Genomic DNA, 27,680 nt, shown 5'->3' with positions numbered 1-27,680 from the left:
CTGAACACCTCAAGAGGAAGACCTGAAGGTTGAATGGTCCACTAATGAAGTTAAAAATGGCGCAGTAGAGGAAACAGTGTCCACTAACAAGGCTCGAGGTTGAAAACCGAAACCAAAAGGTCTGCTTGTGTTTTGACCCTAATTTTTAAAAGAGAACAAATAAAATGCAAGACTGTTTCTTAAATGTCATTAGAGTTTTCTCTATTTCCTCTTCTTTTCAATGCAAGCCCATTCATTGGCAACTCAAACACTTCATTTGTTTGTCCAAACATAAAAAATGCACTTCAGCAAGTCTCATTTGTAGTTTTCCACCACTGAGAAAAGACTTGAAGAAGGAAAAAAAAACACATGTGAGTTAGTCTAATTGTAAAGAACTGAATCATTTGCTGTGAATTGAATCTGCTTCATTCAGCTAAACACAGTCTGGCACAGAAAGCTAAAAAAGAAATGCACAACTTAGCACAAATCAGGCAACAAACTTTGTATTTCCAATGTGGCGCAGCAGGAGTAAATGGCTCCGCTTTAACTTTGAAATTGAAAGCTTATTTTGGACATTCACTGAACCTGACCCACATCTGCCATGAAAACGCAAAAAATAAACCAATGGAACTTGCTGTGAGGAGGCAATTTTAACTCACATAAGCACGTCCTGTTGAAAGGCAACACATTTCCAGTTGGAAAGGCATCAATTTGGGGGGATGTATTCATGCAAGCTGTTGTGATCAAAATGGCCTGAACTAGTAAATGAAAGGGTTCAAAGGAAGAAGGAAAATACCGGTGTTTGTGCCCAGCAGAATAAAAGGGGTGGGGGTGTTTTTGCATTTCAGGAGTGCAGGTATAAAGAAGTGCTCTGGTCATATTCAACTCTCTTACACCAGCCTGCAGCGTCTGGAGCCGCTGTGCAAGACTTTCCTTCTGCCTGTTGACCTCCTCTCCACCTGCTATGGTCCTCTACTTGCACGGCTCTAATTTAAGCACCACAAACAGCTCAAGCCTAAGCAGCGACGCGACCCTGCGCGACTCCACGACGCCCCAGAGCCGCGATGGGCTGAGCCGGAGCGGCCACACGGCGGTGGCGGTGTGCCTCGGCTTCATTCTGGTGGCCGGGATCCTCAACAACTCTCTGACGCTGCTGGTCTTCGCAAGGTTCCGCTGCCTGTGGACACCGATCAACCTCATCCTGCTCAACATCAGCCTGAGCGACGTTCTGGTGTGCGTCTTCGGGACGCCGTTCAGCTTCGCCGCGAGTCTGCGCGGTAGGTGGCTCATTGGAGAGTTCGGCTGTAAGTGGTACGGGTTCGCCAATTCCCTTTTTGGTGAGTTGTATGTTGTTATTGTTGTTGTTTGACATTGCTAGGTTTGTTTGCTAAATGTTTAACTATTATTAAGAAGCTCCTGACTAAAAAAGTTACCATCAATTTTATACTTTAAAAACGACATTTTAAGGAATGTTACTGTCATTTAATTCCTTGTTGGTTTTAAATAATTTCCTTTTTTGTGAGTGATATATTGTTATATATTGTTAGGTTTGTTTACTTAACGCTTAACTATTTAAAAAAACTTCCTAACCAAAGAATTATCATCAATTTTGCACGTTAAAAATAAATTTTGGGGGGTATTAAGTGATACCTTTTGGTGAATTATGTTGTTGTTTGGCATTGATATGTTTGGTTACTAAACAGTCCCCAACTAAAGAATTATCACCAGTTTTACACTTCAAAAACTAAATTTTGAGGGTATTAAATGTTACCTATCATTTAATTCCATGTTGGTATTAAATAATTTCCTTTTTGGTGAGTAATATGTTGTTACTGTTGTTTGATATTGCTATGTTTGTTTTCTAAAAGTTAAACTTTTAGAAAAGTTAAACTTTTCTAAAAGTTTAACTTTTAGTTAGTAAAAAGTTCCTAACTACAGAATTATCACCAATTTTACACTATAAAAGCAAAATATTGAGGGTAATAAGTGTTATCATTTAATTCCATAATTCCATAATATTAAATTATTATCTTTTTGGTGAGTTATGTTGTTATTGTTGTTTGGCATTGCTGGACTTGTTTGCTAAATGTTTAACTATTATTAAAAAGTTCCCAACTAAAGAATTACCATCAATTTTACACTTTAAAAACTAAATTTTGAGGGCATTAAATATTACCTATCAAAATTATTTCGTTTCCACCACTAAACGATAAACACACTTCCTCATACTCCTTTTTATAAATTATACTTCGCCTGCCATGAATGCTAAGGCTAGTTAGCATGTTCACCAACGACTGTTTTCCTGTAATGATTAGTTGCGTCTCAACCATTACCACGTTGAACAGCGTGTACACGAGGTTGATCGACAGCGCTAAGACCCTCTTCCTGGCTCTGATTGGCTGTTTTTGAGCAGGATGTGCATTTTTGCACTGGGAGGAGTTGGAGGAGCGTAATTGTTTTCACAGATTATCTGTCTCGACAGTTTTCATAATTATGAAATTATGAAACATATTTTTGTAACACTTACATTCTGCAGCTGTTTGTAAGACAATTGTCTTAATCCTGATGAAGTTTGTCACAATGGACAACACATTGTTAGTCATGTCTGGGCGCCTGCCCTGGACTGGAAGCTGTTTGTTTTGTTTTGACCTTGGAGTGGCCAACTTTCTATTATTCATCTGGATTCTATTATCTATTATTTCTATTATTCATCTGGATTTGATAGAGTAGGGCCTCCCAAACCTCCTGGATCTTTACTCTCAGTTCCCTCACATTTTCTTTGTTAACATGTCATAACTTGTTCTTCCGAGCCGCCTTTGAATGCAACATGACCTCCATTCATGTTACTTTCATGCGTGATTTTATTGCACTGTAAAACTTTCTTGAATAATATTATCAACTATTGCTACTCTTACTTGAGTAAAAAAATCTGGATACTCTATTCAATACAGATAACTTCAATGAAGAATAAACAAATAAAGTCATATTTAATATAAATTAGAACATTTTTAATAAAAAGTTTATTTATTTCAGTAAAACACATTATTTACATTAATTACACAACTGGATTTTTTCAAGCCTTTTTTCTCTTATTTGAAGGGTTACACAAATGTTTCTGTATTTATATTAAATAAAAAAACTTGTTCACTGTGGCTCCTCCCAGTTAAATTCCTCTGGAGTCAGATCTGATTCTGAAATATATATTTTTTTTCAATATTTAGAAATTACAAGTTGTATTAAAATAACAACAAAATAACTGTAATATTTAAGTAAACTTTAATATCACAAATAACAGATTAAAGAATGTCATTTAGACATATTTACTGATTTCTGAGGGAAATTGAGATGAAAGCAACAACAAAATGCAAAATGTGTGTTTGTGTATTGTAAAAACTAAAATAATAATAATAATAATAATAAATAGAAAAAAATTCAGCCAAGGGTTACCTTCTGTATATCTCCAGAAATCGTAAGGAAGACACTCAATAACAGATGTGGAGAGAGATTTATACAGCATGACTGGAAAAAACTCATCAGTTGTAAAATATCACTGTGATCTCACCTTTAAATGATTCTATAATTATATAAAGACATTATTGAAACTTACATTCCATCAAGCTGACATTAGTTTCTATTAAAGTCTTTAAATAGTGAAAAATGAAGCAGATAATTGAGTTTCTGGCAATAAACCCACTGAACACTTTCAAATTATGATCAAGCCAGGGAATTTTATATTGATTGAGACATTAAAAAACTATTTCATGAACTGACCTTCGTCCGTTTATCCAAGCGTATAACAATACTCTCATGGAAAAAAAAGAAAGTTTCAGATTTCAACCTGTCAGGATATAGTTATAATTAAAAATTATATATTTAAAATAAATCTTAATTGCAAAAAACCAGAATGGCTCATTAAATAAAGATGAGGCCAAGCTGTAAAAGTGATAAGTGAAAAACCTGAGCAATGTGAGAGCCGCGTTGAACCACTTAATTTTTATGGCTCTTTTAAAGTTGCACCATTTTAGTCATGTATTATCACATTGCAACTCAGTCAAACGGTCTGCCATAGATTTGTTTATCTGTTTGGATTAATTTTCCTCTCATTTACATGAGAAGAAGAAATCACTGAGGTCTTGCGGATCATGCAGATCTTTGCCAAGTTAAGTCAGGCAGCCATTTTCATTTTTGAGAGATGATTTGTTGTCCTGGCACCTCAAACATTTTCTTTTTTCTTTTTTTCTATTTGTCTGAATGAACTTTGAGATTCACCATCTAACATCGTAGTGAATTTGTTGGAAGATTTAAAGCTTCCCATTAAAGGTGCAGTATGTAAATTTTATTTAAAAGAAATTAGTTTTTGTTTTGTTTTTTTTACATATTTGTAAAACTGTGTCCATGGTGTGACAATATGAAACAGATAATCTGTGGAAAGGTCAATCTCCTCCACCTCCTCTCTGAGATACTATTAACGTCTGAAGAAATGCACGGCTCTTGCGTTGTCCTGAACAAAAACAGCCAATCAGAGCCAGGAGGAGGGGCTTAGCGGTGTCAATCAATCTCATAAATGTACTAATGGTGGAAAAACATTTTACTATTACAGAAAAATCGTTTATCTGCCGTCATGGGTGGCCATGCTAACTAGCCTTAGCATTCACGACAGGCTATACTAACAGCAGCGTAGCATACAGCAAGAGGGGGAGATTATCTGATAACATACTGTCATGATGTGGTGACAGTTTCAACAAATATGTAAAAAATACATATATTTTTTAGAAAAGTTTAAGATATATGTATACCAAAATGATGAGTTATAATATTATATGTGATTTGTGCACTAAAATAATAAATATGCTGCCTTTGATGATTATATTTCCCCTCTTCCTCTCTCCATAAGGCATTGTGTCCCTGGTGTCCCTGTCAGTCCTTTCCTATGAGCGCTACAACACTGTGCTGCGTTCCTCTAAGGTGGACGTCTCAGACTTCAGGAAGGCCTGGCTCTTCATCGGAGGCACCTGGTTCTACTCGCTCCTCTGGACGCTGCCGCCCTTCCTGGGTTGGAGCAGCTATGGTCCCGAAGGTCCCGGAACCACTTGCTCTGTCCAGTGGCACCTGCGCTCACCCACCAGCGTATCCTACGTGCTGTGTCTCTTCATCTTCTGTTTGCTGCTGCCACTGATGCTCATGGTTTACTCTTATGGACGAATCCTGTTTGCTATAAGGAGGGTAAGTGCAAAAGTAGTGAAGGTTTTTATGGTGACGGCTAGTAGTTTGGGTAAGATGACGGAGTATTAGGGCAGTTGTAGAGAGAAAGAAAAAAAGAGGAGTACATTTCCACCCAAGAAATTTTAAATTTAACCTCAGAAATTTTCTAGGAAAAAAATTCTGGAAAATGTCTAAGCTTGAAAACTAAGAAATCTGCTGAAAAAAAAACAACCTCAGAAGTTTTGAGATTATTCTCAGAAATCTTCTAGATGAAACAAGGAAATCTTTGAGTTTGAAAAGTCAAAAATCCGCTAGAAAAAAACAAGCTGAAATTAATCTCAGAAATTTTCTAGGTAAAACTAAAAAGTCTAAGTTTAAAAAGTCAAAAATATGCAACAAAAAAAATCGGAATTGTTTAGATTACTTTGAGAAATCTCCTAGAAAAAACACGGAAATTTGTGAGTTTGAAAACTCAAAAATTTACTTTAAAAAGACTCAGGAATATTGAGATTAATCTCAGAAATTTCCTAGAAAAAAACATGGAAATTTCTGAATATGTTGAATTTTGTGAAAACAGTTTGCAAGTTAAAAACATGGTGTCTCATATGTTACTTCACACTCACTCACATAAACATATTTTTCATATTAAATTTAATTGAATTGAATACAGCCATGTGTTACTGCAGAGATTAATAACACTTTAAACCACCAGTCTGCTCAGTTTTTCATCTGGTGCTCTGCAGAAAAACTGGGATGTCGTGTATAGAAAACCTTTGAGCAGCTTTCACTCAGGGTTTTGTTGCAGACTTCAACTCTCTACATTCACATGTCATTTCCTAATTATAGTCTGAACATAACTTTTTCAATTATGCCTTCTGCATATCAGTAAGCAGCATAATTGCATATTATATTAAGGCCTAAAAGCCTTTAACAATTTCCTGAATTGAAAAATGCTAATTTGCAAATGCATCTAAAGCATACATGGCACAAACCAGTGCTGCAGTTTTCTTGAGAATAATTTTGTTAAAATGCTTTTGTTGTTGTCCGTCTACTCAGCTTAAAAGCTCTAAAGGCTCCACTGACATGGGCTCTGCAGGTGCTTTTTCCTGCCAGGGTACTTTTGGGATTCAGAAATGTGTGTCTGAGTTTGAGCTGTCAGAACCGTCGTTGTCAAGCCAAAACATCCCAGAACCCGCTGGAGTGTGTTTACAATCTGTGAATCAATTCATCCAGCAGGAGTAGGTTTTATTTAGGGGCTGCGGCTTTGCTCTTTGCAGTGATCCACTTAGATTCCCATAACTCGAGCCAGCCTTTATTGAGTTTCCTATAAACCTGTCAATCATATCTAAATTGGTAATTAAAGGCTCCCAGTAGCTCTTTGCTTCCACTACTGCTATGAATGAATCACCCAGAAGGTATTTTTAGAGCCTGTGAGCTACATGTTACCATTGGATACCCAGCGTTATACAAGCATGTTTTTTTTTTTTTTGAAAGTCCGTGCTCTCAGAGGAGTCAGAGCAGAGAAGGGGTCCTGAAAATTTCACCTGATGATCAGAAGCGAACTAAGTCAGCAGCATTTTTTAGAAACAGATGAATGAGGATGTTTCAGTCCAATAAAGACAACTAGCAAGAATCCCCACCACAACCTTTGGATTGCACTCACACTGGTGTTTTTGAATTATCACATCTGAGATATAAAGTTTAATTGTATCTGTAATATCAGCACTGAATTAAAAACCCTTGAAAATTCATGTGTCAAATCTGTATAATACCATTAGTCTCTCTAGTTTTTCTGAGATTTTACTACCATGGAAAATCATCAGATCCCTGCACCTTTTTTTGATAATGCTTAATTGTGAGTTTACTGAAAATGTTCCAACAAATTGGTCAAAAACGTTGTGTTCATGTGATGCTAACTCCCACCTGCAGGAGGCAGTATTTCTTACTTCGTCTACACTGCTTCCTAGGCTTTATTTGATGTCAAGTAATAGCCCGTTAGCAAACAAAAGTCATTATATTACAAATGTTATACAAATGTAAAAATATATAAAAAATATATCTAGCAAATATTTCTAAATTAGCTCCACAAATCAGTGATTTTGATTGAAAAAAAATCACAAAATTCTGGAGGGACTGATCAGTTTCAAAATATGTTCAGTATTATTTAATTTTAAGAAATACTAATTTTAATGCAGACACAGCTGTTTGTCAATATCCTAACAGTTTGTTAATGGGTTTCATCAATACATTCTGGCACAAACTGGCCCTTTAAGAACATTCATAATCTTGACAAAATTAAAATGAGTTTGACTCCCATGAACTAAAGCAATAAAATGTCCATTAGTTTTACTCTGAGCTACAAAAATCAGCAAATCTGTTCAAAGTAAAATCTGCTTTTTAATTGCATCAGCATAATCTCACACTTAAAGAAAATTCAGAACAACCCTACCTTTAATTCGACTGCATTTGTTCAGTGGAGAAAGTTGTTCTTTCTTAAAAAATAACTGGTTTTGCACTAAGTACCAAAAACCTTCCTTAAAAAATAAATGTAAGCAAAAAAAAAAATAGTTTCAAAATATTTCTTCACTTCTTCTAGTCCAATGGAGTGTCTAAAAACTGGTGATAAAGAGGGTAATTTCTCCAAGCCATTCATAAAAATGAGAAAGATGAGAGAGCATAATGTCTAAAGTTAGTCGTCTGTGTTAATTTTTATAAGTGAGGACGCAACTACAAGAAAACAGCTACTGGCCTAAACTTGCTAATCAAAATATCTATAACAACTGGAAGTATGACTGATGAAAACCAAATTTATCTCAACACTTGGACCTGGAAAAAGGATGATAATAAGTGTGTCATTTTAAAAATCAGGCAATATTTCAATCCACAGGTTTTTTGTTTCTTCTGTCAGGATTTGCAATTTGATTATTAGAAGATGTCAGAGCGAGATGTTGAAAAGAGGAGAGCTTGATGTATGTGTGCAGCCGTCAAGAGTTAAACATTTACATCCTTGTTGGCTTTCAGCTTGACAGTAACTAAAAACCTATTTAATTTTTATGAATGAGGGATCATTGGCTGTGCTGTTTTCTCTCCTTTCATTCATCTAGACATTTGATTTCTACAAGAAATTGCAGAGGCAATCAGTTGGGATCTCATTTTGACTAATTCCTCCCTCCTCTCCGCTCTCCTCCAACCTCCTGCTGATTGACCTGAAAGTTGATTTCAACAAAATATTTGAAAGGATGTCTCACTTTCTGAAAAACCCAGAAACGAGGAGGTTTGGTGGAGATGTTTTATTTAGTAGCTTTCTCTAAAGTTATTTCTAAAACATATTCATTCTACAGTATAAAAAAACATATATTCCATGTATTATTTCTGAAAAGAATGTAAAAGGCGGATACAGCTGTATGATGCGGCCAGTCAATGGCTGGATGATGAAGCATTATAATGAGTTTAGGTTTAAATATTGACTAGAAGACAAATTCATCTTAATTTGTTTTGAGCCTTTGAGCTTTCCTTTGTTCTGCAGGAATCCAGAGTGAAAGCTGCAAGAAGCTCTGAACAAAAGATGCCAATAAGATGTTTTTCTTCACTCTACCACTAGATGGCAGTAAATGAATAGAATCTTCAGATGGGTGGCTTTAAACTTGCACATTATTAATCAAACGACAAATTGTTAATGAAAAATCAAGAAGAAATGTCAAAATCTACAAAAGGAAATATACAAATGTAACTTTATCATGCGCAAAAGGTTATAATAGTTTTGGATTTTTTTTATTACAGTTTAGTTTTATTTGGTTGTGATTTTTTAATGTCTAATTCAGTTAGTTTTAGTATGTTTTTAGAGTGGGTTTGCTAGTTTTACTGGTTATTTTTAGTTAAATATTGCTTCATTTCAGTTCAGTTTTTATTTGCTATAGTCGTTTTAGTTTTTCCTTAAAATGGTACATTTTTAGGTGGAGAATTCAAAAAGGTCAAAGTATTTTATTGAAATTATGTTTACATTGAATACTCAACATAATATATATTATATATATATATATAATATATTTTAAAAATATATTAAATTATTGATGAACAAACAAGAACTGACCTTAGTTTTCTCCCAACGATTGCTGTGGCCATTTTGTGGACCTCTGGGAGGCCGTAATTTCCCGACAGCTGACGGAAACTGCTTGTGCAGAAAAATATATATATATTCATGAGTTTATTTATTAGATTTTATTAATCTAATAAATAAGACTTAAACACAAAAATAAAGGGTATTACTTCTCTAATTTTAGTAGAATTTAGTTATTTATTTAAACATGCAACATAGTTCCAGTTAGTTATATTTTTCCCCATTAACTACCATTTTTATTTATTTCAGTTAATGAAATTAATTACAATAATCTTGGTGCGCACCATATGCAAAATTGTGCGAACTAGATACCATCTCATGCTCATGAGAGAATGTATTTTCTATTTTCTCCCTTTTATGTCCCTTTCGGTACTCCGTAAAAACCAAACTCATATGACTTCAGCTTGTACCTGTTAGAGGAATATTAGATTATGCTTTTAAAATGATGAAATTCGATAATTTTTGCCTTCTCTGTCTGTGACTCTGTTATCCGGGGCTGCAGGTGGGTAAGGTCAACCTGCTGGCCGCGCAGCGCAGAGAGCAACACATTCTGCTCATGGTGCTGTCCATGGTGTCCTGCTACATGGTGTGCTGGATGCCCTATGGAGTCACGGCGCTGATGGCCACCTTCGGCCGGTCAGGGCTGGTCACTCCCCTGGCCAGCGTGGTGCCGTCCATCTTGGCCAAGTTCAGCACGGTGGTCAACCCCATTATCTACGTGTTCTTTAACAACCAGGTGAGACCTCAGGAAGAATGAAGTACAGTGATTTTTCTGGAGAGGAAAACTTTAAAGGGGCAGTATTCTGTATTTTTGTCCCATTTTATTGCACAATCAAGTAACTATGTTATAAAAATGCTATATGAGCTTATTTCAATGACTTGAAATTGGGTCTCTGTCTCTTTAAAAACTCTCTGAAACCCACCTTCAGGAAGTCATCACAACATGGCTCCTCTATGAACACTTTAATAATGTTTTTTACCAGTGTTGTGCTGAGAAATAGCTCATCTAATGCGCTCCAGAGATGTGCAGTTCCACCAGATGTTCGCTAATTGCTGCTGGCTAGTCTGAAGGAGTTGAGTGGGGGACTTGTGAGGAGGAGCTCAGAATCTCTGAGGAGGAGGAGCTGCGCCTTGAGGGCGGGGCTAGGTCCACCCAGCTAAATGGTTGCCGTGGAGATTACAGGATTTCTCAAACATGCATGAATGAATCAAAGCAACACTCCAGGATGTTTTTAGTGAGGGAATAACATTATAACGTGACTTAAAGCTAAAATAAGTTAATTTTACATAATGCTGCCACTTTAAAATGATGATAAGATAACTCACCTCACTGGCAAGACAGAAAACAAAAAGCATCACCAAGTTTATGACAACAGCTTAAAGAGAGAAAAAACTACTATAACTTATTGTCTAAGCTCCTACACCTTTTGAAAATTTTCAGATTTGTAGAGCTACAAACACGAGTTGTTGCATTTTATTGGGATTTTATGATAGTCCAAAGCAAAGTTGTATATAGTTGTTACCCAGAAGGGAAATTATTTTAAAACATGCTGCATGAGAATCTAACAAACCATTTACCTTTAGCTGAAATCACAGCTGCAGGTTTTTTGGTTTATGTTTCTACCCGCAAATCTGAATCTGACATCTTTACCCACTCTTGTTTGTAAACACACTCAGGATCGGTTGGATTGGATGGAGAGCAATCCTGACCATCAATGTTCATGTCTCGCTGCAGAATCTGAAATGGACTTAGATCTGGACTTTGACTGAACCATTATGTTGTAGCTTTGGCTGTATGTTCAGGGTTGTTATCCCACTAAACCTTCACCCCAGTCTTTTGTAGTCTGTGAAATGTTTTCTTCCAAGTTTATCCTGAGTTAAAATCTGTCCATCTTTCAGTCTGCTCTGGTCAGAGCACATAGATATTGATTAAGTGTGTTGAGGTGGAAAGTTATTTTTACATGTAGCATTTTTAATGTAGGGTAAACATTTAAATGCATGCTGACTACATGGCTTAAATATACATATTTTTTGTATAAAAGAATCATAAACCATGTATAATTTTCCTCAGATTCTAATATGATTAAATGTGGAAAAGTAAAATATTCTTTTGCAAGGCCAGGTATAGAAAACATCTTCATTTTATCAATAATACCAGACTATATCAGCTTACCTTTTAATGTTTCCATCTGCTTGGAAAATTATTAATTATAGTCATTCAAAATAAATAAAACTACCTTCACTGAGGATGTCAAGTTCTTGATCATTTCTACTGTAATATTTTGTTGTTTATTAACTCTACTGATCATGCAGGCATTATAAGGCTCCTAAACTTAAGTATTGTGTTGATACATAACAGACAACTTAGCAAAAGCCTTTTTTTAAATCAAATTAAGTTAATTAATTAATCACAAAAGCAGAATTTGACTGAATCATTTAAAAAATATCAATAGAAACATAGTTTGAGTGATAATTGTATTTTACAAAACTTTTTTCTGAAAAATCTGGTCAACTGAAGAATTATGCATCTTTCAGATCCAAGTTTTAGAGTAGAAAATGAGTGAAAAAGAAAACTGCAGAAAGGCTGAAAAGCTGTTCATTAAGACCACTTTGCATGATTTCAGTGTAAAGTCTGGCTGCATAAAGGCAAACTGTGCTGGTTTAAAAAGTATAAATTAGCATATTACTTTATAACGAAATCTAGTTAGTATACAAAAGAAAAGTATCTGTGAGGTAAATGTTCTAACGTTTGAGGCTCATTCTGTATTTCAAACAGTTTTACAGGTGCTTCGTAGCCTTCATAAAGTGCAGCGGGGAACCACACTCTGTTCATGGAGAGGAACATCCAGCTCCAAGAAATCATCAGTCGGATGCCTTTCATGGTCGGAAACCAGCCTCCTCCAGCCCTTCGCAGCCTCAGTTCCTCTGCAGCAGAACCGCCGCTCCCTGCAGCTGCCGCAGCGACAGAAACATCCTGTTTGTCCATTACACACCATGAAAGCTTCACAATCACATCCGTCAGTGGTCGCTTCCTTTTGGGTTTTCATTTTGGTTGTTTTTAGACATTTATAAATATTATATGTATTTTCTGGTCATTATTACATTGAAGATTCTCTAGAACAGTGGTTCCCAAAGATTTTCTGGGCCCCCCCTATGGATTCCAATAAAATCCCCCCCAACAAAGAAAAAAAAATCAACTGGGCACACACAGTTGTGCTCAGTTGTTACATATTTTGTTTTCAAACTCCACTAAAGCTTATGTCACACTTTTGTTGTAGTGTGCAACAAAACACAGTACAAACCATCTTTACAGTGAAACACTTTTGTGTAACTGTTTTTTTTTTTTTTTCATTTATCCACACCGCTTCCTGCGCCCCCCCTGCAATGGCACTGCGCCTCCCCTAGGGGGCGCGCCCCACACTTTGGGAACCACTGCTCTAGAACAAAAGGCTTCTCCACGATATTGCTACATAAGAAGCGCTTATAAGAAACTGAAGATATAAATTAATTTTTCAACCTTCCCTTCTATTAAACTTTGGCTTCTTATTTTAAAAAATATTTATTTCACCTTACATAAATACATTTTGCTTCACATAAATATTACCCCAAACGAAAAGAGGGTAGTTTAATCCCTTTTATAGCCTGTCTTGATGTTTGTTCAAGTAAGTAAATAAACACATTTTATTTATATAGCACACTTTACAGGTCCGAAACCACAAAATGCTTTAGAAAATATAAGACATAAGAACACAGAAGGAGAGATAAAACAGAAATCATGGAGCATAAAACAAAATAAAACTAATTAAAAGCCAGTCTGAATAAATGTGTCTTCAGCTGATTTTGAAAAGTATTAAGAGAATCAAAGTTAGAGGCAACAACGGGACCAAAATGATCCTGGTTCACAGCAACAAAGTAAAAGTAAATAAATAAATGTTGATTAATGAAGTCAGGGGTGTCAAACCCATGTTCTCAAATGGCCGGTTGTGCCAAAATGTATTGATAAAACTCATTAACAAATTGTTAAAATATTAATAAATTGATATCCGTGCATTTGAAAAGTACTATAATGCTGAACATTGTTTCACGTTGATGTAATTTAGCAGAATACCAATGAAAACAGATTTGCTTTGATTGATAGAAATGATATCCACACAACTTAAAGTCTATATTTATGCATCCCTATGAGGCCTTATAAAAAGCTGCGGTGAACCACATTTGGTCCCCAGGCCTCGAGTTTGACACATTTTCAAAGCTTAATATTTAGTTTGTTCTCTGAAGGTGTAGAGCTTGGAGTTAAGAAAGTTTCGAACCACCAGGGGAAGCTGTGAACTCATCAGCACTGACTTCAGCACCAGCTATCTGCCTAAGGTTCATGTGTTGCTATAATTAAACAAACACGTGCAGAAAACTTAGAGTGCACACTGCAAACATTTGCACATGCATTTGTTTCTTTTTTTCACTTTATCACTGATCAGAGATGCAGGTTTATCACACAGCTTGGTTTCTACTCTTTGTCTGATAAAGACATTTTATGCAGCTGTTATTGCAAAAAAACAAGGTATTAAAAATAATTGATGATAGTTAAATGATAAAATCTAATTTAATCTACATCAAATATTATCCACCTAAAAGAAAAATACAAATAAGTGTATATATTGCCATATAAATGTAGGAAATGGCAAGAGTACATTGCAATTCAATCAGTACCATCATTTTATTTTTGACTGGAAAGAAAATAAATATACGTTTGGAAAAAAAAATTGTTGCTTTAGATGTTACAACCAAACTTATTCAAACTGTTTGTACATTTCAAAATCAGAACGGGGGGAAATATTATTTTTAATTTGTTTTAGTAATATGGAGAGAATTTTATGGCGAAAAGAAAAGACGGAGAACCAGCTCAACAACTCCAGCCAGACTGAATCATCCTGTAGCAACACCGCAGCTGCACAAACTGAGAATGCAGCTCTCAGTGCATTCAGCAGTGAAACCGTGTTACATTAAAATGTTTCACTTTAGCTCAACTTTTGCTACCACAACCAAGTTGCTGTGGTGAAGTAGTGAAACTCCTTCAGATGGATAATCCTGCTGCGTATGGGAATCTAAAATAAGAACCCTTCTACATAAATCTCTGTGAGTTGTCTCCTCATCCGTCTTGAATAACAAATGTTAACAAGAATGGTTGAGGATCTGTCATGCTGTGGGCCTGTTTGTTATTGACAGACAAATCAAACCACAAGTTGGAAGGGAGTACCACAGGTCTGTGTGCTCGAGTCGTTATTTTTACTTTATTTAAGCATTTCAGAAAAATTTGGAAGAGCTCTTTTTTAAAACCCAAAATTTGGGTTGATAATAAAATGATTTAGATTTTGACACACTGTGAATCCATTAGCTATCCTCATGTTCAGGGTTGGCAGCTGGACCCTATTCCAGGAGTCACAATGTGTGGGGTATTGTTTAACTCTGAAGCATTAAAAAAAACTGATATGACTATAAACTTCATAACTTCAAGAACAAAATAATTTTTTCTTTACTTTTTACCTAAATAACAAAAAAAATATTTTTAGAAAAACTCAAATAATACTATGAAAATGTGAAAAATCTTCTGCCTGTTCACACATTTGTTCTATAGAGAATAAACAACAAGCAGTCTTACATTAAAAACTAAGTTGCAAACAGAAATAGTGTCATAAATGCGAACTGGGTGTTGGATTTGACACATACTGTATGTCTTTGTTGATTAAATATGTTGTGTTAGTGTAATGCAATGGATGCTGGAGTGCATAGTTTTTTTGAAGCCTTCAAAATAAAATAACTAATCAAGTACATAAAACGACCCTAAGCTCGTAAATACAATTTAAGAATCCAGTTTGAGTACGCTTTCTGCATCAGAAACCACGTCACAATCTATTTACAAGCTTCTTTTCAAGGGTTGGGTTTTATTTAGTAGTGCAGTCAAACACTGCAACAAATGGAACCAAGTGAAACATACCTGCCATAAAGGAAGGAAGAGATGGCATGATGTATTTCACACGACACACTTGCGTCCTCCACAAAGGTCACAGCTCTCACAGATCTGAAGGGCTCAAAGCTTCCAGGAAGTACATACAGAAAAACTCGTCTGCTGTGGGGAGCATCGGCTCAGAAGCGCATGGGATGCCACGGGCGACAGGCCGCTCCACTGCATCATGATCAACACCTACCAGACCAGCATGGCGCTGCCGCAGGTGCCTCCGCCGGTGCCCCCGCGGCTCGGCAGGCCCGAGCCGATCCTCATCCCGACTCAGCTTACATCGCCAGGCTACAGCAAGCCACTTCTGCGATTTTTGGTTTGTGTGGTGACCCTGCACTTGTTTCTGTCTGTCGGAGGATTTCTATACCTGTACTACAATGAAAGACAAATTGCACATGTAAGTAGCGCCGTGGTTTGTGACAAAAGTTCTTTTGTTTTAAATCTAAAGCTGAAAACTTGAGTTTTCTCTAACTGGTGAGGCAGACACTGATGCAGATTCATAGGTTTTGCACTATCTAAAGTCTCACTAAAATTCAGTTTGAGATGCACAGGAAATCCTCCTCTGTAAATGCAACGTACATGTCACACCTCACATGCTTTTTATGGCCTCACATTTAGCGCATTGCTAAAATAGATTTAATACAGCGCAGAGAATAATTATTTGTCTATTGTTCCACTGATGTTTAACTTTCTCTTGTTCTTGCAGGCAACTTACTCCTCACCACAAGGAAGAGGTAAACTGATTTTACTGATTATTGCTGTTCTGAGTTTAGAGAGAAAAGTCAATCAGATAAAGAAACCTGACATGTATTTGTGTTTTTTTCCACTTTTAGTTGGTTTTCCCCCCATAGAAAAACAAGAAACAACCTACAGAGCCTTTGCACGCATGTTGATTGGAAAGCCAAATGCTACAATTGAGAAAAAATGTAAGAAAAAATAAATCTCTGTTTTCTCTTTTTATAGAAATGCAGCTGTAATCAAAAAATAAAAAACAACTTTTACTGTTTTTTTTCTAGCTGGTTATCTTGAGTGGAGAATGGACCTCTCAGTTCGCAAGAACATCAACTACTTTCACAAAAGCTGGCTGACTGTCCTGGAGCCCGGTGACTACCTCGTCTACTCCAGGGTGACCTTCTCCAAGCACAGCATCGCCCCGCTGACCAGCTGCATCAAGCTGAGGAACAACGAGATGGCAGAGCAGAAGGAGGTGACTAAGGCCCACTGCAGCCTGAGCGACAAGGACGGTTCGAACCCTCAGCTGTGCACAGTTACGCTGCAGGACGTGATCACGCTGAGTAAGGGAAACCAGCTCGCCATCTGGGTGGAAAACCTCTCGCTTGTGGACTACGGAAAGCAATCGACGAGTTTTGGGATGTATAAGCTGTAGGAGCCACATGGACCGGGACTCCAAAACAGGAATCTGTGACTGTGGATGGAATATAGATACTAAGGAGACTCTGTAGGAGTTGATCAACAAACTTTTGTGGAATTGAGAGACATTTCCAAACTATAATTTATTAAATAACATTGTCTATTTCTTTGTTATTGTCAGTGATTGCTTTGTATTTATTTATATAAATTGGACTATATGTAAAATAACTTTTATATTTAATCTGAATGATCGATTCTGTTTTTTGGGGGGGGCGAGGGAATTACACATTTCAAGAATTAGCGCTTACATTTTTATTGTCCAGCAGCTCTTTATGGGCATTGACAAAAAAACTTAAAAGTTTAGAAAAACAGCACTTTTTAAATGTGATAAAGAACAGAAACTGCTCTGAACCACTGTGGTTTTAATTTTCTAGGGCACACAGCAACAACTACTGATGCACCTTCTCGCGGTGGCAAAGATAGACACTTGACTTGTAAATTATCTTTAGAAATCTGATGAGACCAATTTTTTCTCTCATCAGTTATCCTTTTTGTAATTTAACCTTCTAAATCAAATCAATGTATCTTATTTCAGAATTCAAAGGTAGCACAAGTAGTTTTACAAAGTTCATGCAGAGGACGTGAGGAGTCTGAAGCAGAGCCAGGACAAACAGCAAGGACAAATCCAACGACCCTTTCAGCTCCCCTCACCTTCCTCTACAGGGCTGCCATGTTGCATCATTATCCTGAAAGGTTTAACCTCTTAATTCAGAGCGTTTCTTGTTTTTTTTTAAATACAGGGCTCTCTGGGTAGGGTGACCCAGATTTTGAGGAAAACCTGAACATCTGACATCTATTTTTAGTTTTTTAAGTTATGCAAGCAGTGCTTCAAATATGTTAATTGCTTTTTTCCAATGTCGATTTGGCAAGGTGTAGTAAAGAGATTTTCACTGTATTTAAAAAAAAACTGGAGAATGAATTTATTTCTAGACTGATTTTTTCTACACTGCGCAGAGATTTTTTAAAAGCTATTTTATTCTGCATGTGAAAACACACCAAAGCTCGTTACATTTTTCAGGTTCCAAAGAAACTGTTCGCCCAGGGAGGCGAAAATGGAGATGAAAAAATCTATACCATCCATCTTGAGTCGTGACACTCATACCAGGCTTGCCTGGGCCTTTTTGTGTTCCTAAATTAGCTTCACTCTGCTTCTTCATGACTGTAATGTTTCCTTTTTAGCTCATAAGTACACCTGCAGTACTTGATGAGTAATTCAAAACTCCAGAGAGTATAGGTTGGCAAATAAAACGTGCTTTGTACATGGAGTATAACAGTACGGAAAGTGTGAATCTCTATGGAGGTGTGCAGACGCAGCCTACTCTTACAGCATGTCACTCCTTCCACCGTGCAAAGGGTTTCCTGAGAGCGAAGCTGAACAACCTACAAATTCCTGCGCTGCACATGTGATGAACGCGGGGTGGAAAAGCCTGCCTGCCATCTGTGGATTTCCAGCATGAATGTAGAAAAATTATTTCCATTGCTGTCATGGTTACAAACTGATTTTCAATCCAGAACTCCACTTGTTATATTAAACTTTTAATAAAAGAGCAATCAAACCAAACATACAGTACAGAATGTCTAGAAAAAAAGGATAAAATACTTGCAACAATAATTGCATAGAACAAGCTTTAAAAAACAAACAAAAAAACAAAAACACAGTGGCGTGGAAATCAGATGAACTTCTTCCCACCAGTAAGTGCTCACAGAAGCTATTGGGAATTTCGAATTACAGTGTGTGGTGCTTAATGGAAACAGTCGTTTTGAGGGGAGGTTGCATCTCTGCAACATTATTAGATCACCTAGTCTGGCTGGTGAGACGAGATGTGCCTTTGAGCCTGAAAGTTACACCTTTGCAGATGAACCAGCTGCATCAAATGCTACACAGTGCTGAGAAGTTTCTGAATAGAGGTGCGTGCAAAAACAAAACAAAAACAAAAAAAACACACTTCTCACACAGCAACTGTGTCACAAATTCAACAATCTGGATCATTTGTGGATGAAAAAAAATGGACCTCATTGTTTTTAATCAGGAACGTCACTGAGTAAAGGCGAATAAAAAGCATCTGGAGGGTTTTTTGTTCATGAATTCATTCAGTCCTTAATATTGCAGGTTGTTTGAATCTGACTGATGGCTGCTGGTTTTTACCCAGAGGTCTGTCAGTAAAGCAGTCACTTATTGCATTTCAGTTACATTCACTGTTTCTGTGCAGTGCACCACATAACAGCGTTGACAGTGCGTGCGCTCGTCCCCATGAGGAAATGTACCGCGGTTGGTCTTCAGAAAGAGGCCACGACCATAAATAGGAAGCAAAGCGCTGTTTGTTTTCAGACCCAACATACATAATAACATCATTAAACTAAGCTTGACACTTTGAATATATTTCATGTTTAGTCCCAGTCGGTCTCGAACTCTTGTTTGGTTTTCGGACCCCTTCGGGAGGCACTTAAATATGTTTAACACCAACATCTGTTTATTTCCTCTGTTCCCAGACAGAAATCTGTAAATTCTCAAAGAAAAACAAGATTCTCTTTTTCCTCTTTAGCAATATAAAACAGGGTTTTCCTTGCAAAACGTTCTCCATAAGGCTTACACCACATTTTAAATGTCTGGGTTAGCAATAAATACGGACTATCCTTATAAATTCAAAACAAAGAATGGTTATCTACTCAACATGTTAAAATGATTCCCATATATATTTTAGTAAGGGTTACCTCTTTGTCTACTCTTATAATAGCAAATAGTACAGAGTTAAGTCTTTCCTATTTCATTATGCAGATGCATTGCTTTGGAGTATATATGTCTGGATATATATTGATTATTGCATTTCTGATGCAGAATTTATAATGTAGAAACACTGTACATCCATGCAGTTTTTAAATAAACAGTATACAGCTGCATTTGGAGATTGAGCTTGTTAAAGTCACCTGTGTGACTTGCTAAAATGCCTATAAAATCCCCTGAACATGAATTGGATGAATCTTTGTCATGTTGAAAAATGCTGTGTATCATGAAAGCACAACAGGAAGTTTTTTTTTCCAACAAGGAGCCCTATGGTAATAAAATACAACAGTGACAAAGTCATGATTTGAAGAGATCATCATCAGGCTGGTTTTAAAAGAAGTTCAGACAAGAGAAGCAGAAAACTCGATGGCTTTTTACTCCTTTTCTATTCCAACAACAGCAGAAGAAGCTACGGAGAGTTTGTTTCTTTCCAGAATTCTTCCATTAGCAGGGCGGATCTTACAGTCCAAATGGGGGAGATTGCTTGAAACACAGAGGATTAGCCGAGCTGTTCGGCAGTAAGCATGCTTGTTTGGGTCTTCCGATGAGACGGATCCGATTCCGTCGAGCTGTCAAATCCAGCTCCAGGGTTGGAGGCGACGAAGCTCCACGTTTATGTGCAAGTGAAATGTGAAGACGGAAGACACGCATGGAAAAATAAACGCATAAACACACAGAAACCTGCCCCAGTGCGAGTCCGCTCCTGTAAACGGGAGCTAACAGGCTGAAGAGGTGTGCTGTGAGGACGGTCCACTGTCCTAATGGCTGCTGTCCTCCCAGCCGCAGTCGTTCTTCTGCTTGCTCAGCTTTCTCACCAATCTTTCCAGCTCTTTGCGAGACTTCTGCTCCTCCTCCAGAAACTGCTTCATCCACTTATTTTCCTGTAAAACACAGGGGGGAATAATAACATTAAAGAGTAAAGGCTCAAATGACTGGAGGTAATATTAGTCAGTAACTGGTTTGTCTCAGATTTGCATCATTTATAATGCTCTGGCAAAGGTATTCACGCCCCTTTAAAGGTGCATTTTCCAGGCACAAAAGGTCATTTTACAGCACAATCATGTAACTGTGTTACCTTCAATTGTTCTAAAATTATATACATATATCAAATATGACTTAAAAGAAATTGAACTTTGTGATTTAATGCCTTAAAGCTCGGCCTCTTTTTTAAAAACTCCTGCTGTTTTTGAAACTCTGCCTTTAGAAAGTCATTACAACATGGCTCCTTATTTCTGTGTTGGAGAAAAGTTGCACCCAGAAGTTGCAGGAAAGTGTCATTCAGTAAGTAATGACAGTTTTGATGCAAGGTTGAACTAAAAGCTGCATTAAAAGTCCATTAAAATGGTCAGTCTTATGCACAGTCCTTCAAATAAAGTGTTACCGAAAAACGTGAAATGCACTTTAAAAGTTGGATCTCTTGAGCTGATTTGACTAAAAAAAAAATTTGACCAAATTAAAACATAATAATTTGATTCACAAATTTTACTTATTGGTAGTGGAGATCTGAATTCCCTATTGCTGCCATGTTGCATTGTGGGAACCCAGGCTTCCCTAAATCAGACACCTCAGCGACTGACAGGTCTGATTTACATTTAAATCTTTAAGATATTTTCTATACAGGGAAGACCAAATACATGTGAGATCGACCAGCATCCTGTTGTCTTCACACAGGGGGGTTTCCACAAAAGTCAGAACTCACTTTACCACCAGCTGTTTCGACTGCCAACATGTTGGCTACAGTACCGAGAAGCTGGTGGTAGAAACTGGTATGAAGTCAAAACAGTGGGAAATTAGTTCACTGTCTGTCTTCTTCCTTCTGGTTAAGCATCAACAAATAGAAATGATGAGGTTAATTTAGTAGTAATAGTGGAGGCATTTCCATTGATGAAATAGTTCAGATGAAGCGGATTATTGTGTGTGAAAAAAGAAAAGCAACAATGTGACGGAAGCAACCAAGAATTAAAACCAAGAAGCCTCGTTTTCATTTACTTTTCAGTTTTCATTGAGCTCCACAGTTCAAATGTTTTTATGCGAGTTCTGTTGAGAATGTACGGCAGGTAAACGTCTTACCTGTACGTCTTTAAAGGAGACAACACAAAAGGACATTTCAGCCATTTTAAAATAGATTTCATTTCACACTCAAACTAGGCATGGATTGGAATGAGATTCCCAAAAATGATTATCATAAGTAAAGAAATTTACAAAAACAAAAAAACCCACACAATTTGATAATGTGACAGATTTAAAATAAATTTATGACATGATGTAGTAAAATAGATACTAACAATAATGAGAGGAAACCAACTTGACCATTTTACTGTTCTGCAATACATTTCTATACATGTATTACAGAAATAGTAAAGCTATTTCTGTACTATTTCTATTCTGCTAATAAGGGAACTTGTCAGTTGCCTTATTAAGTTGCAGAAAGTTTGTTTAAATGTTTTTCTAATCTGATAAGTTACGTTGCTCTGAAAATTCAAAAACCTTCTATTATTGACATGTTTTTGCATTAATATGCAACCACCAACCTCCCACCAAGCAGAGGGGTCAAAACTAAGCATGTTGTACTTTCTTGGCTAACATTTGCCAACTTCCATGAACTCAGTTTTTGATAATCTGGTTAACGTGCAGATCTAAAAACAAAACAACAATTATATCAAACTGAGGAAGTGTTTAAAGTGATCATTTCTATTAACAGTTTGTATATTTGGCGTTTTTGGCAACTTTCAGGTAGTTAATACCATTCAGCATGTTTCTGTAAGAAATAATTTAGCATTTTATTGCAAGTATTCCAACTTACCTTTTTTAACTCATGAACCTCGTCCTTTAAAGCATAAACTGCGTCAACCAGGCTCCTACAAGTTAAAATATAAAAGCATTTATTTCATGCCAGAAGAAGTAAGAGCTACTTTACACCGGTTATTTTGTTTTAGCAAGCTAAACATTTCATTCTAGTTATTTTATACATGAAGGTGATTTTGTCTTTAATGGATACATATTTGATTGGTGAATCCAATTACAAGCAAATATTTATGCTGAAATATTCCTAAAGCTTTTTTCTTCAGAAGCAACAACATGCTTACTTTTCCTCAGTTACTGTCTGTCCGTTGCTCTTAATTTCCTCCACGATTATTTTCTCTTCTTCAGGCAGGAGAACCTGAGGGACACACTCTTTCCGTACCGCTGTGCATGAACACACAAATGAACACATGAGCTATGTTGATGCCTTTAAGACCCCAAAATCATTTTAATGTATCTGTGTGTGATCTGGCAACACACACCTGTGGTGGTTTGGTGCAGGCTGGCTCCTGTGCAATAAGCCTCAATCACCCGAAGTATCTGAGCGTCTTCCTCCAGAGCAGCTGTGCCTGTCGAAACATGACTGTTATTTAGCAATCAAAGAAACAGGTGATACCTTTTAGAAAATTTAAAACAAGAAAGAGAATATTGATCAGCAGGGTGCATGACATGAGTTTACTGTGTAAGGGAAGGTTTCACTGTATCATTAATCAAAAATATTGTTAATCCAACAGGTGAAGTAGGGCTGAAAAACGCATAACGATATAAGCTTTTTATATGAGTCGATATCAATAATTATTGATCTGTTTTTTTTTGTTTTGTTTTAAAAATCTGAAACACTGCCAAACTGGTGATGTGACCTTTTTCTGTTTTATACACCGTTTTTCTGACGTTGTTTGCATTTTTAGGCCGTTATCGTGGCAGAACCTTAAACTGCTACTGCTCAAGTTACTCAACTGGGTGTTGCTAGGCAACCAGAGTGCTGGGTAACTAAAAAGTGAGTTAGTTAGTTGGTACGACACATACGACTGTCTAATATTACATGCTCAGGAGGTCTAAGGTTTGAAATGCATGCACTTATCTTGCAAGGAAAAATTTGGATTTAAACGGGTGTGGAAATTTTATAAAATAAAAAAGACAAATTTTACTTTTTCCATAACTAAAACAAGAAAATCTGAGCAAAGTCAAGGTTGAAAAAGCTACACAACATTATGATTTTTAAGATTTTAAAGATTTTTTTTTATTCAATGTCTTTTTGATTCAATAACTTGTTCATGATGAACTCAGTGCAAGAAAGTTTAGGCAGTGAAATATAAACATGAATTATTTGAAATTTAGAAGTAGTTCTTGTTCAGGGTGAAACTCTTACTTTTTCTTATCTGAAACTCGTCATCAGAGGGCTTGCGGTCTTTCTTCCTGTTGCCTGGCAGGAACTTTTTTATCGGCCTTGGGCTCTTACTGGAGTCCTGCAGGAGCACAACAACAAACTCAATGAATCTTTGTGAACACAAACGTCTCGGCTCTACACACAGCTGAAACATGAGGCTTCAGTTCAAAACACAATGCAAGCTTTTTGGGGATTTGCATCCCGAATGTACACACAGTGAAGAAACAAAAGAACCATCAACAAACAAGGCAGCAAGCATGAGTTAACCGAGACCAAACTGGCAGGAAAACGTCTCTGAGGTAAAATGCAGCCTGCTTGAAAGGGTTTCAAATAAGAGCTAATCATTTCTATAGGTTATATCATGTGCGTTCAAAAATATAGTTGCAGGAAAATGAAAGTAACTTAACTACCAAAGCTTTATCTCTACAGTCTTAGCCAAGCATTTGAAGTAAAAACTTAAGATTCAGTGTTTTTATTAAAAAAAAATCTAACCACAAAAATGTGGTTTCATGAATGAGGGTTTTGCTTTTCTGCTTAGTTTTCATTTAATTTGAAATCACTCATAAAAATAGTTTCCTCTGTGAAACATTTGAAAACCAGAGGTGTGAAGTAATTCACCAAAAAAAACCTGTTTAGTCGTGTGATGTGTTATTCCTGTCATGAGTAGTGCAGACCTTGAACTCATGGAGATCCTTCTGTCACAGTTCTTTACATTTAGTAATTTGCTCCATGCTGTAATGGCATGCCCCATTATTTAAAAACACTTCAAACTGGACAGCAATTCTTAGAATGTGATTTTAGTAATTCAATTCAAAACGTGAAACTCTTTTACATTCATTGAGCGCAGATTGATCTGCAACAAACCTTTATTTTCACTGAATGTGATGCTTTTGGCTTACGGCTTTGTCAACGTCAAATTTATTGATATAGCACTTTTAAAAACAGTGTTGTTGGTTAAAACCAAAGTGCTGTAAAACAACAACAACACAATAGAATAAGTTGATGAAAAGAGCTTTAGCCAATAAAAGAAAGGATTTTTAATAGTGTGGCTTTTACTTCTGATGTTTTTTCTAGTTCAGGAGCTTCTTAAAACAAGGAATCCAACAATTAAAGTAAAACTTCCTGAATACATCAGTGAGGGATGTGTCTTTAAGAACGCACCTCAATCTCTCTCAGACTTTCAAATGAGATCGATTCATACCAACTAAAAGCTGCATTTATCCTCAATTTTTCTTCATTTTTTTCTTACACTTAACTTTCTATAAAAATGTTTGGGTGCAGCACTTATTTTTTGGTTTATCTTCCTTGTGAAGAATGTCATTGGATTAATTTGCATGATGACTTTTCCTAAAAATAATTTTGTTTTGTAGGTATTCAAATTTTCTAAGATACTGAATCTTGGGTTTCAATTTGCTGAGAGGAATAATCATCAAAATAAACAGAAAATAACTGGAATATATCACGTGTTTCTACTGAATCTATAGCATGTGAATTTTGAATTGAATAACTGAAAAAGTTAACTTATTTAAGGGCATTTAATATATTGAGATGCACAGGGATTTCAGTCTTGTGATGAAGACTCATTGTGATTAAAGTTAGGGGGTCAAAACTATTTAAGCTGAATAATGTGTTTTAACTACATATAATTAAAACTGTGCTTTCCCAACTCTTCTTCTTGTAAAAAGCAGCTTAAAGATGCCAAAAAGGGCAAAAATGACCCCATGTGTCACCTTTAAGCAGAAAATATGACTAATATGTCTAACAAATTGTGCCTCAGGCTGTTTGGTAAATGATTTGATTTGGCATGTAGACAACACACGGAAAACTCAGCTCCTGCTTTTTCTTTCCTTTCTTTCAAAAGCCACCTAAAAATTCATCCTTTATTCTATGATGTCAACATACTGTAGGTATTGCACTTATTTGCCTGCATCAAAAAAATTCATTGCTGAGGGACAGACCCGACTGAGCTTTCCAGAAAAGAAGCTTCTCAGGTGGAATTGTACTGCTCCTGTGCGTCAGAAATTGATTTCAAAAGAAGAAGGGGGGAAAAAAGGTATCTTAGTGGCTGGCTGACTTCTTGCAGGGAATGGAGGGAAGAGAAAACTCGCAGGGGCCACAGAAAACAGGAAACCAACATGATGAGACAATGAAAGAGAAGAGGTGAAGCAAAACAGAGCAATGGCATGTCAGCTCAACACACTCACATACAGGCAACCCCCATCCCACCTCCCCCTGCCCACATTTTTACCCACAAGCACACACACACAGAAACAGAGACACGTCTAACCTTACCTTCATGATATAAGACATCCTCTAAAGAAGGCAGAACGGAAAAAAGAGAAAAAAAGGGGAAACAATGTGCATGAAACATTACAATGAGTGAAGGGTGCGATGTTTCAAAACACCCTTAATGGATCAAACCTACTGTTTTTGCAGAACAGGATGAAAAACTTAACATTTGAGTAAAGAAAAAAGAAAAAATGCAAAAAAAGAATTATTTATCTATGTTTACCTGAATATTATTAAAAAACAGGGCATCTTGAAGTTGTTTTGAATTTGATGACCGATTTTAAACGTTGAGACGTGTTCATGTTTACCTGCGTTGAGTGAACTGTTTTTGTGCTCCCAGTCAAAATTGTCAACTTTTATTTATAAAGAATACACAACAAGGGAAACACATAATTCAATTAGATGAATTATGCTAATTGTTGCTTATTATTTAATAATTATTTAATAAAAACAGAAGAGGCTGAAAAAAGCAACATAAGATAACAGTAATAATGAGGCCAAGCACAGCAACATAATCTCACCATAAACAAATCTGACATATCTAACCTTTAATTGCATTCGTTCAGTCAATAAATGTACTCAAATATAAAATGTGCTTTAATCTTGAAAAAACAAACATTAGGAAAAATTTATGTAAAAAATGTACTGAGGTCACAGTTAAGTCACACTCCCCAACAGTTTCTGTAAAATAAAATATACAATTTTTTTATCGTTAGTTAATAGATCCCACATGAGGTGATTAACTTTATCAATGACTTTCAGTTTTTCTGGGTCTCATTCAAAACTCCTCAAAATGAGTAAAAGTAAAGCAGATATGGGTGGATCTTTATGAGTCAGGAAAGGACAACTGGCCTTAAGTTATTTATAAAACCAGTCGTAGCTGTAACAAAAGTCATAGCCAACTAAAGTTATGAAAAAGCATTGCTTTTGAAGTTTTCTTATTTCTTCAGGAACTATTGATTACAGATCAATACTTTCCTGTTTTCCTAGGAGAATTGAAATGACATGAGGTCATTTTCTCTTATAATGAATATGACAATCAAGGCATATTTTCCAGTAGATAACTAAACAGCTACTGGAAATGTTACTCTTTATCCAAACTCACACTTATCTACAGTCACAGCAATATTTAAAACAACTGAAACTGTGATAAAAGACGTTGAACGGGAACCCAAGTTTATCTTGCCACCATCCACAGAAAAAAAATAATTTAATGCCACTTAAGCACCGTACAGGGAAAATGCAAATTCCCTGTACGGTGAATTATGGATACTTAGGGTCACTAAGTATCCATAGCAACCATTTATTTAAAGGTTTTCACACTCATCCTCAGTTAAAGTGCCAATACTTGTCAAGAGCATAAGTAGGTTCACACGATTTGATTTGTTAGTGAGTAAAAATGAATGAAAATGTTGTTTAAATTCGCAGTATGTAACTTTTATAAAGAGTATGTTTTTTAAATATTTCTAAAACTGTCACCATGTCATGACAGTTTGTTATGAGACAGATAATCTGTAAAAAGATCAATCTCCTCCACCTCCCGGCCAATAACAACCAATCAGCCAGGAGGAGGATCTTAGCGCTGTCAATCATCCTCATGTACTCGCTACTAACTGTGCGAATGGCGGAGAAACAACTCAGTTACAAAAAAACTGTCTCTCTGCAGTTATAACTAGCC

The 27,680-nt window shown here is 36.4% G+C and overlaps 3 protein-coding genes across 4 annotated transcripts in view; 2 read left to right on the top strand and 1 right to left on the bottom strand.

Annotated features, from left to right (window-relative positions):
• Positions 1–923: 923 nt before the first annotated feature.
• LOC102224822 (pinopsin-like) lies at positions 924–12,462 on the top strand. The gene is made up of 4 exons (XM_005799563.2): positions 924–1,316; positions 4,874–5,202; positions 9,801–10,034; positions 12,075–12,462. The coding sequence occupies exons 1-4, from the start codon at positions 944–946 to the stop codon at positions 12,294–12,296; spliced, it is 1,158 nt and encodes a 385-aa protein (XP_005799620.1). The 5' UTR covers positions 924–943; the 3' UTR covers positions 12,297–12,462.
• A 2,805-nt stretch (positions 12,463–15,267) lies between these two features.
• Positions 15,268–18,219, top strand: LOC102224562 (tumor necrosis factor ligand superfamily member 6-like). The gene is made up of 4 exons (XM_005799562.2): positions 15,268–15,708; positions 16,018–16,045; positions 16,145–16,237; positions 16,328–18,219. Exons 1-4 carry the CDS (start codon positions 15,487–15,489, stop codon positions 16,696–16,698), a joined length of 714 nt encoding a protein of 237 aa, XP_005799619.1. The 5' UTR covers positions 15,268–15,486; the 3' UTR covers positions 16,699–18,219.
• A 255-nt stretch (positions 18,220–18,474) lies between these two features.
• The window catches only part of arhgef6 (Rac/Cdc42 guanine nucleotide exchange factor 6), a 40,981-nt gene continuing 31,775 nt past the window's right edge, over positions 18,475–27,680 (bottom strand). The window contains exons 17-22 of one of the 2 annotated variants that reach the window (XM_005799561.3): positions 26,006–26,026; positions 23,696–23,792; positions 22,809–22,895; positions 22,611–22,710; positions 22,328–22,382; positions 18,475–20,405 (exon numbers count right to left, since the gene is read on the bottom strand). In XM_005799561.3, coding sequence (XP_005799618.1) covers positions 20,283–20,405; positions 22,328–22,382; positions 22,611–22,710; positions 22,809–22,895; positions 23,696–23,792; positions 26,006–26,026 — 483 coding nt within the window. In that variant the 3' untranslated portion in view covers positions 18,475–20,282. The remainder of the gene's footprint in view (positions 20,406–22,327; positions 22,383–22,610; positions 22,711–22,808; positions 22,896–23,695; positions 23,793–26,005; positions 26,027–27,680) is intronic. The other variant, XM_023328500.1, reaches the window with a different exon arrangement.

Source organism: Xiphophorus maculatus, chromosome 23, assembly GCF_002775205.1.
Source record: "Xiphophorus maculatus strain JP 163 A chromosome 23, X_maculatus-5.0-male, whole genome shotgun sequence".
NCBI classification, from domain to species: Eukaryota; Metazoa; Chordata; class Actinopteri; order Cyprinodontiformes; family Poeciliidae; genus Xiphophorus; species Xiphophorus maculatus.
The sequence above is the reverse complement of the archived record's forward strand: the minus strand, read 5'-3'. Positions and strand labels throughout refer to the sequence as shown.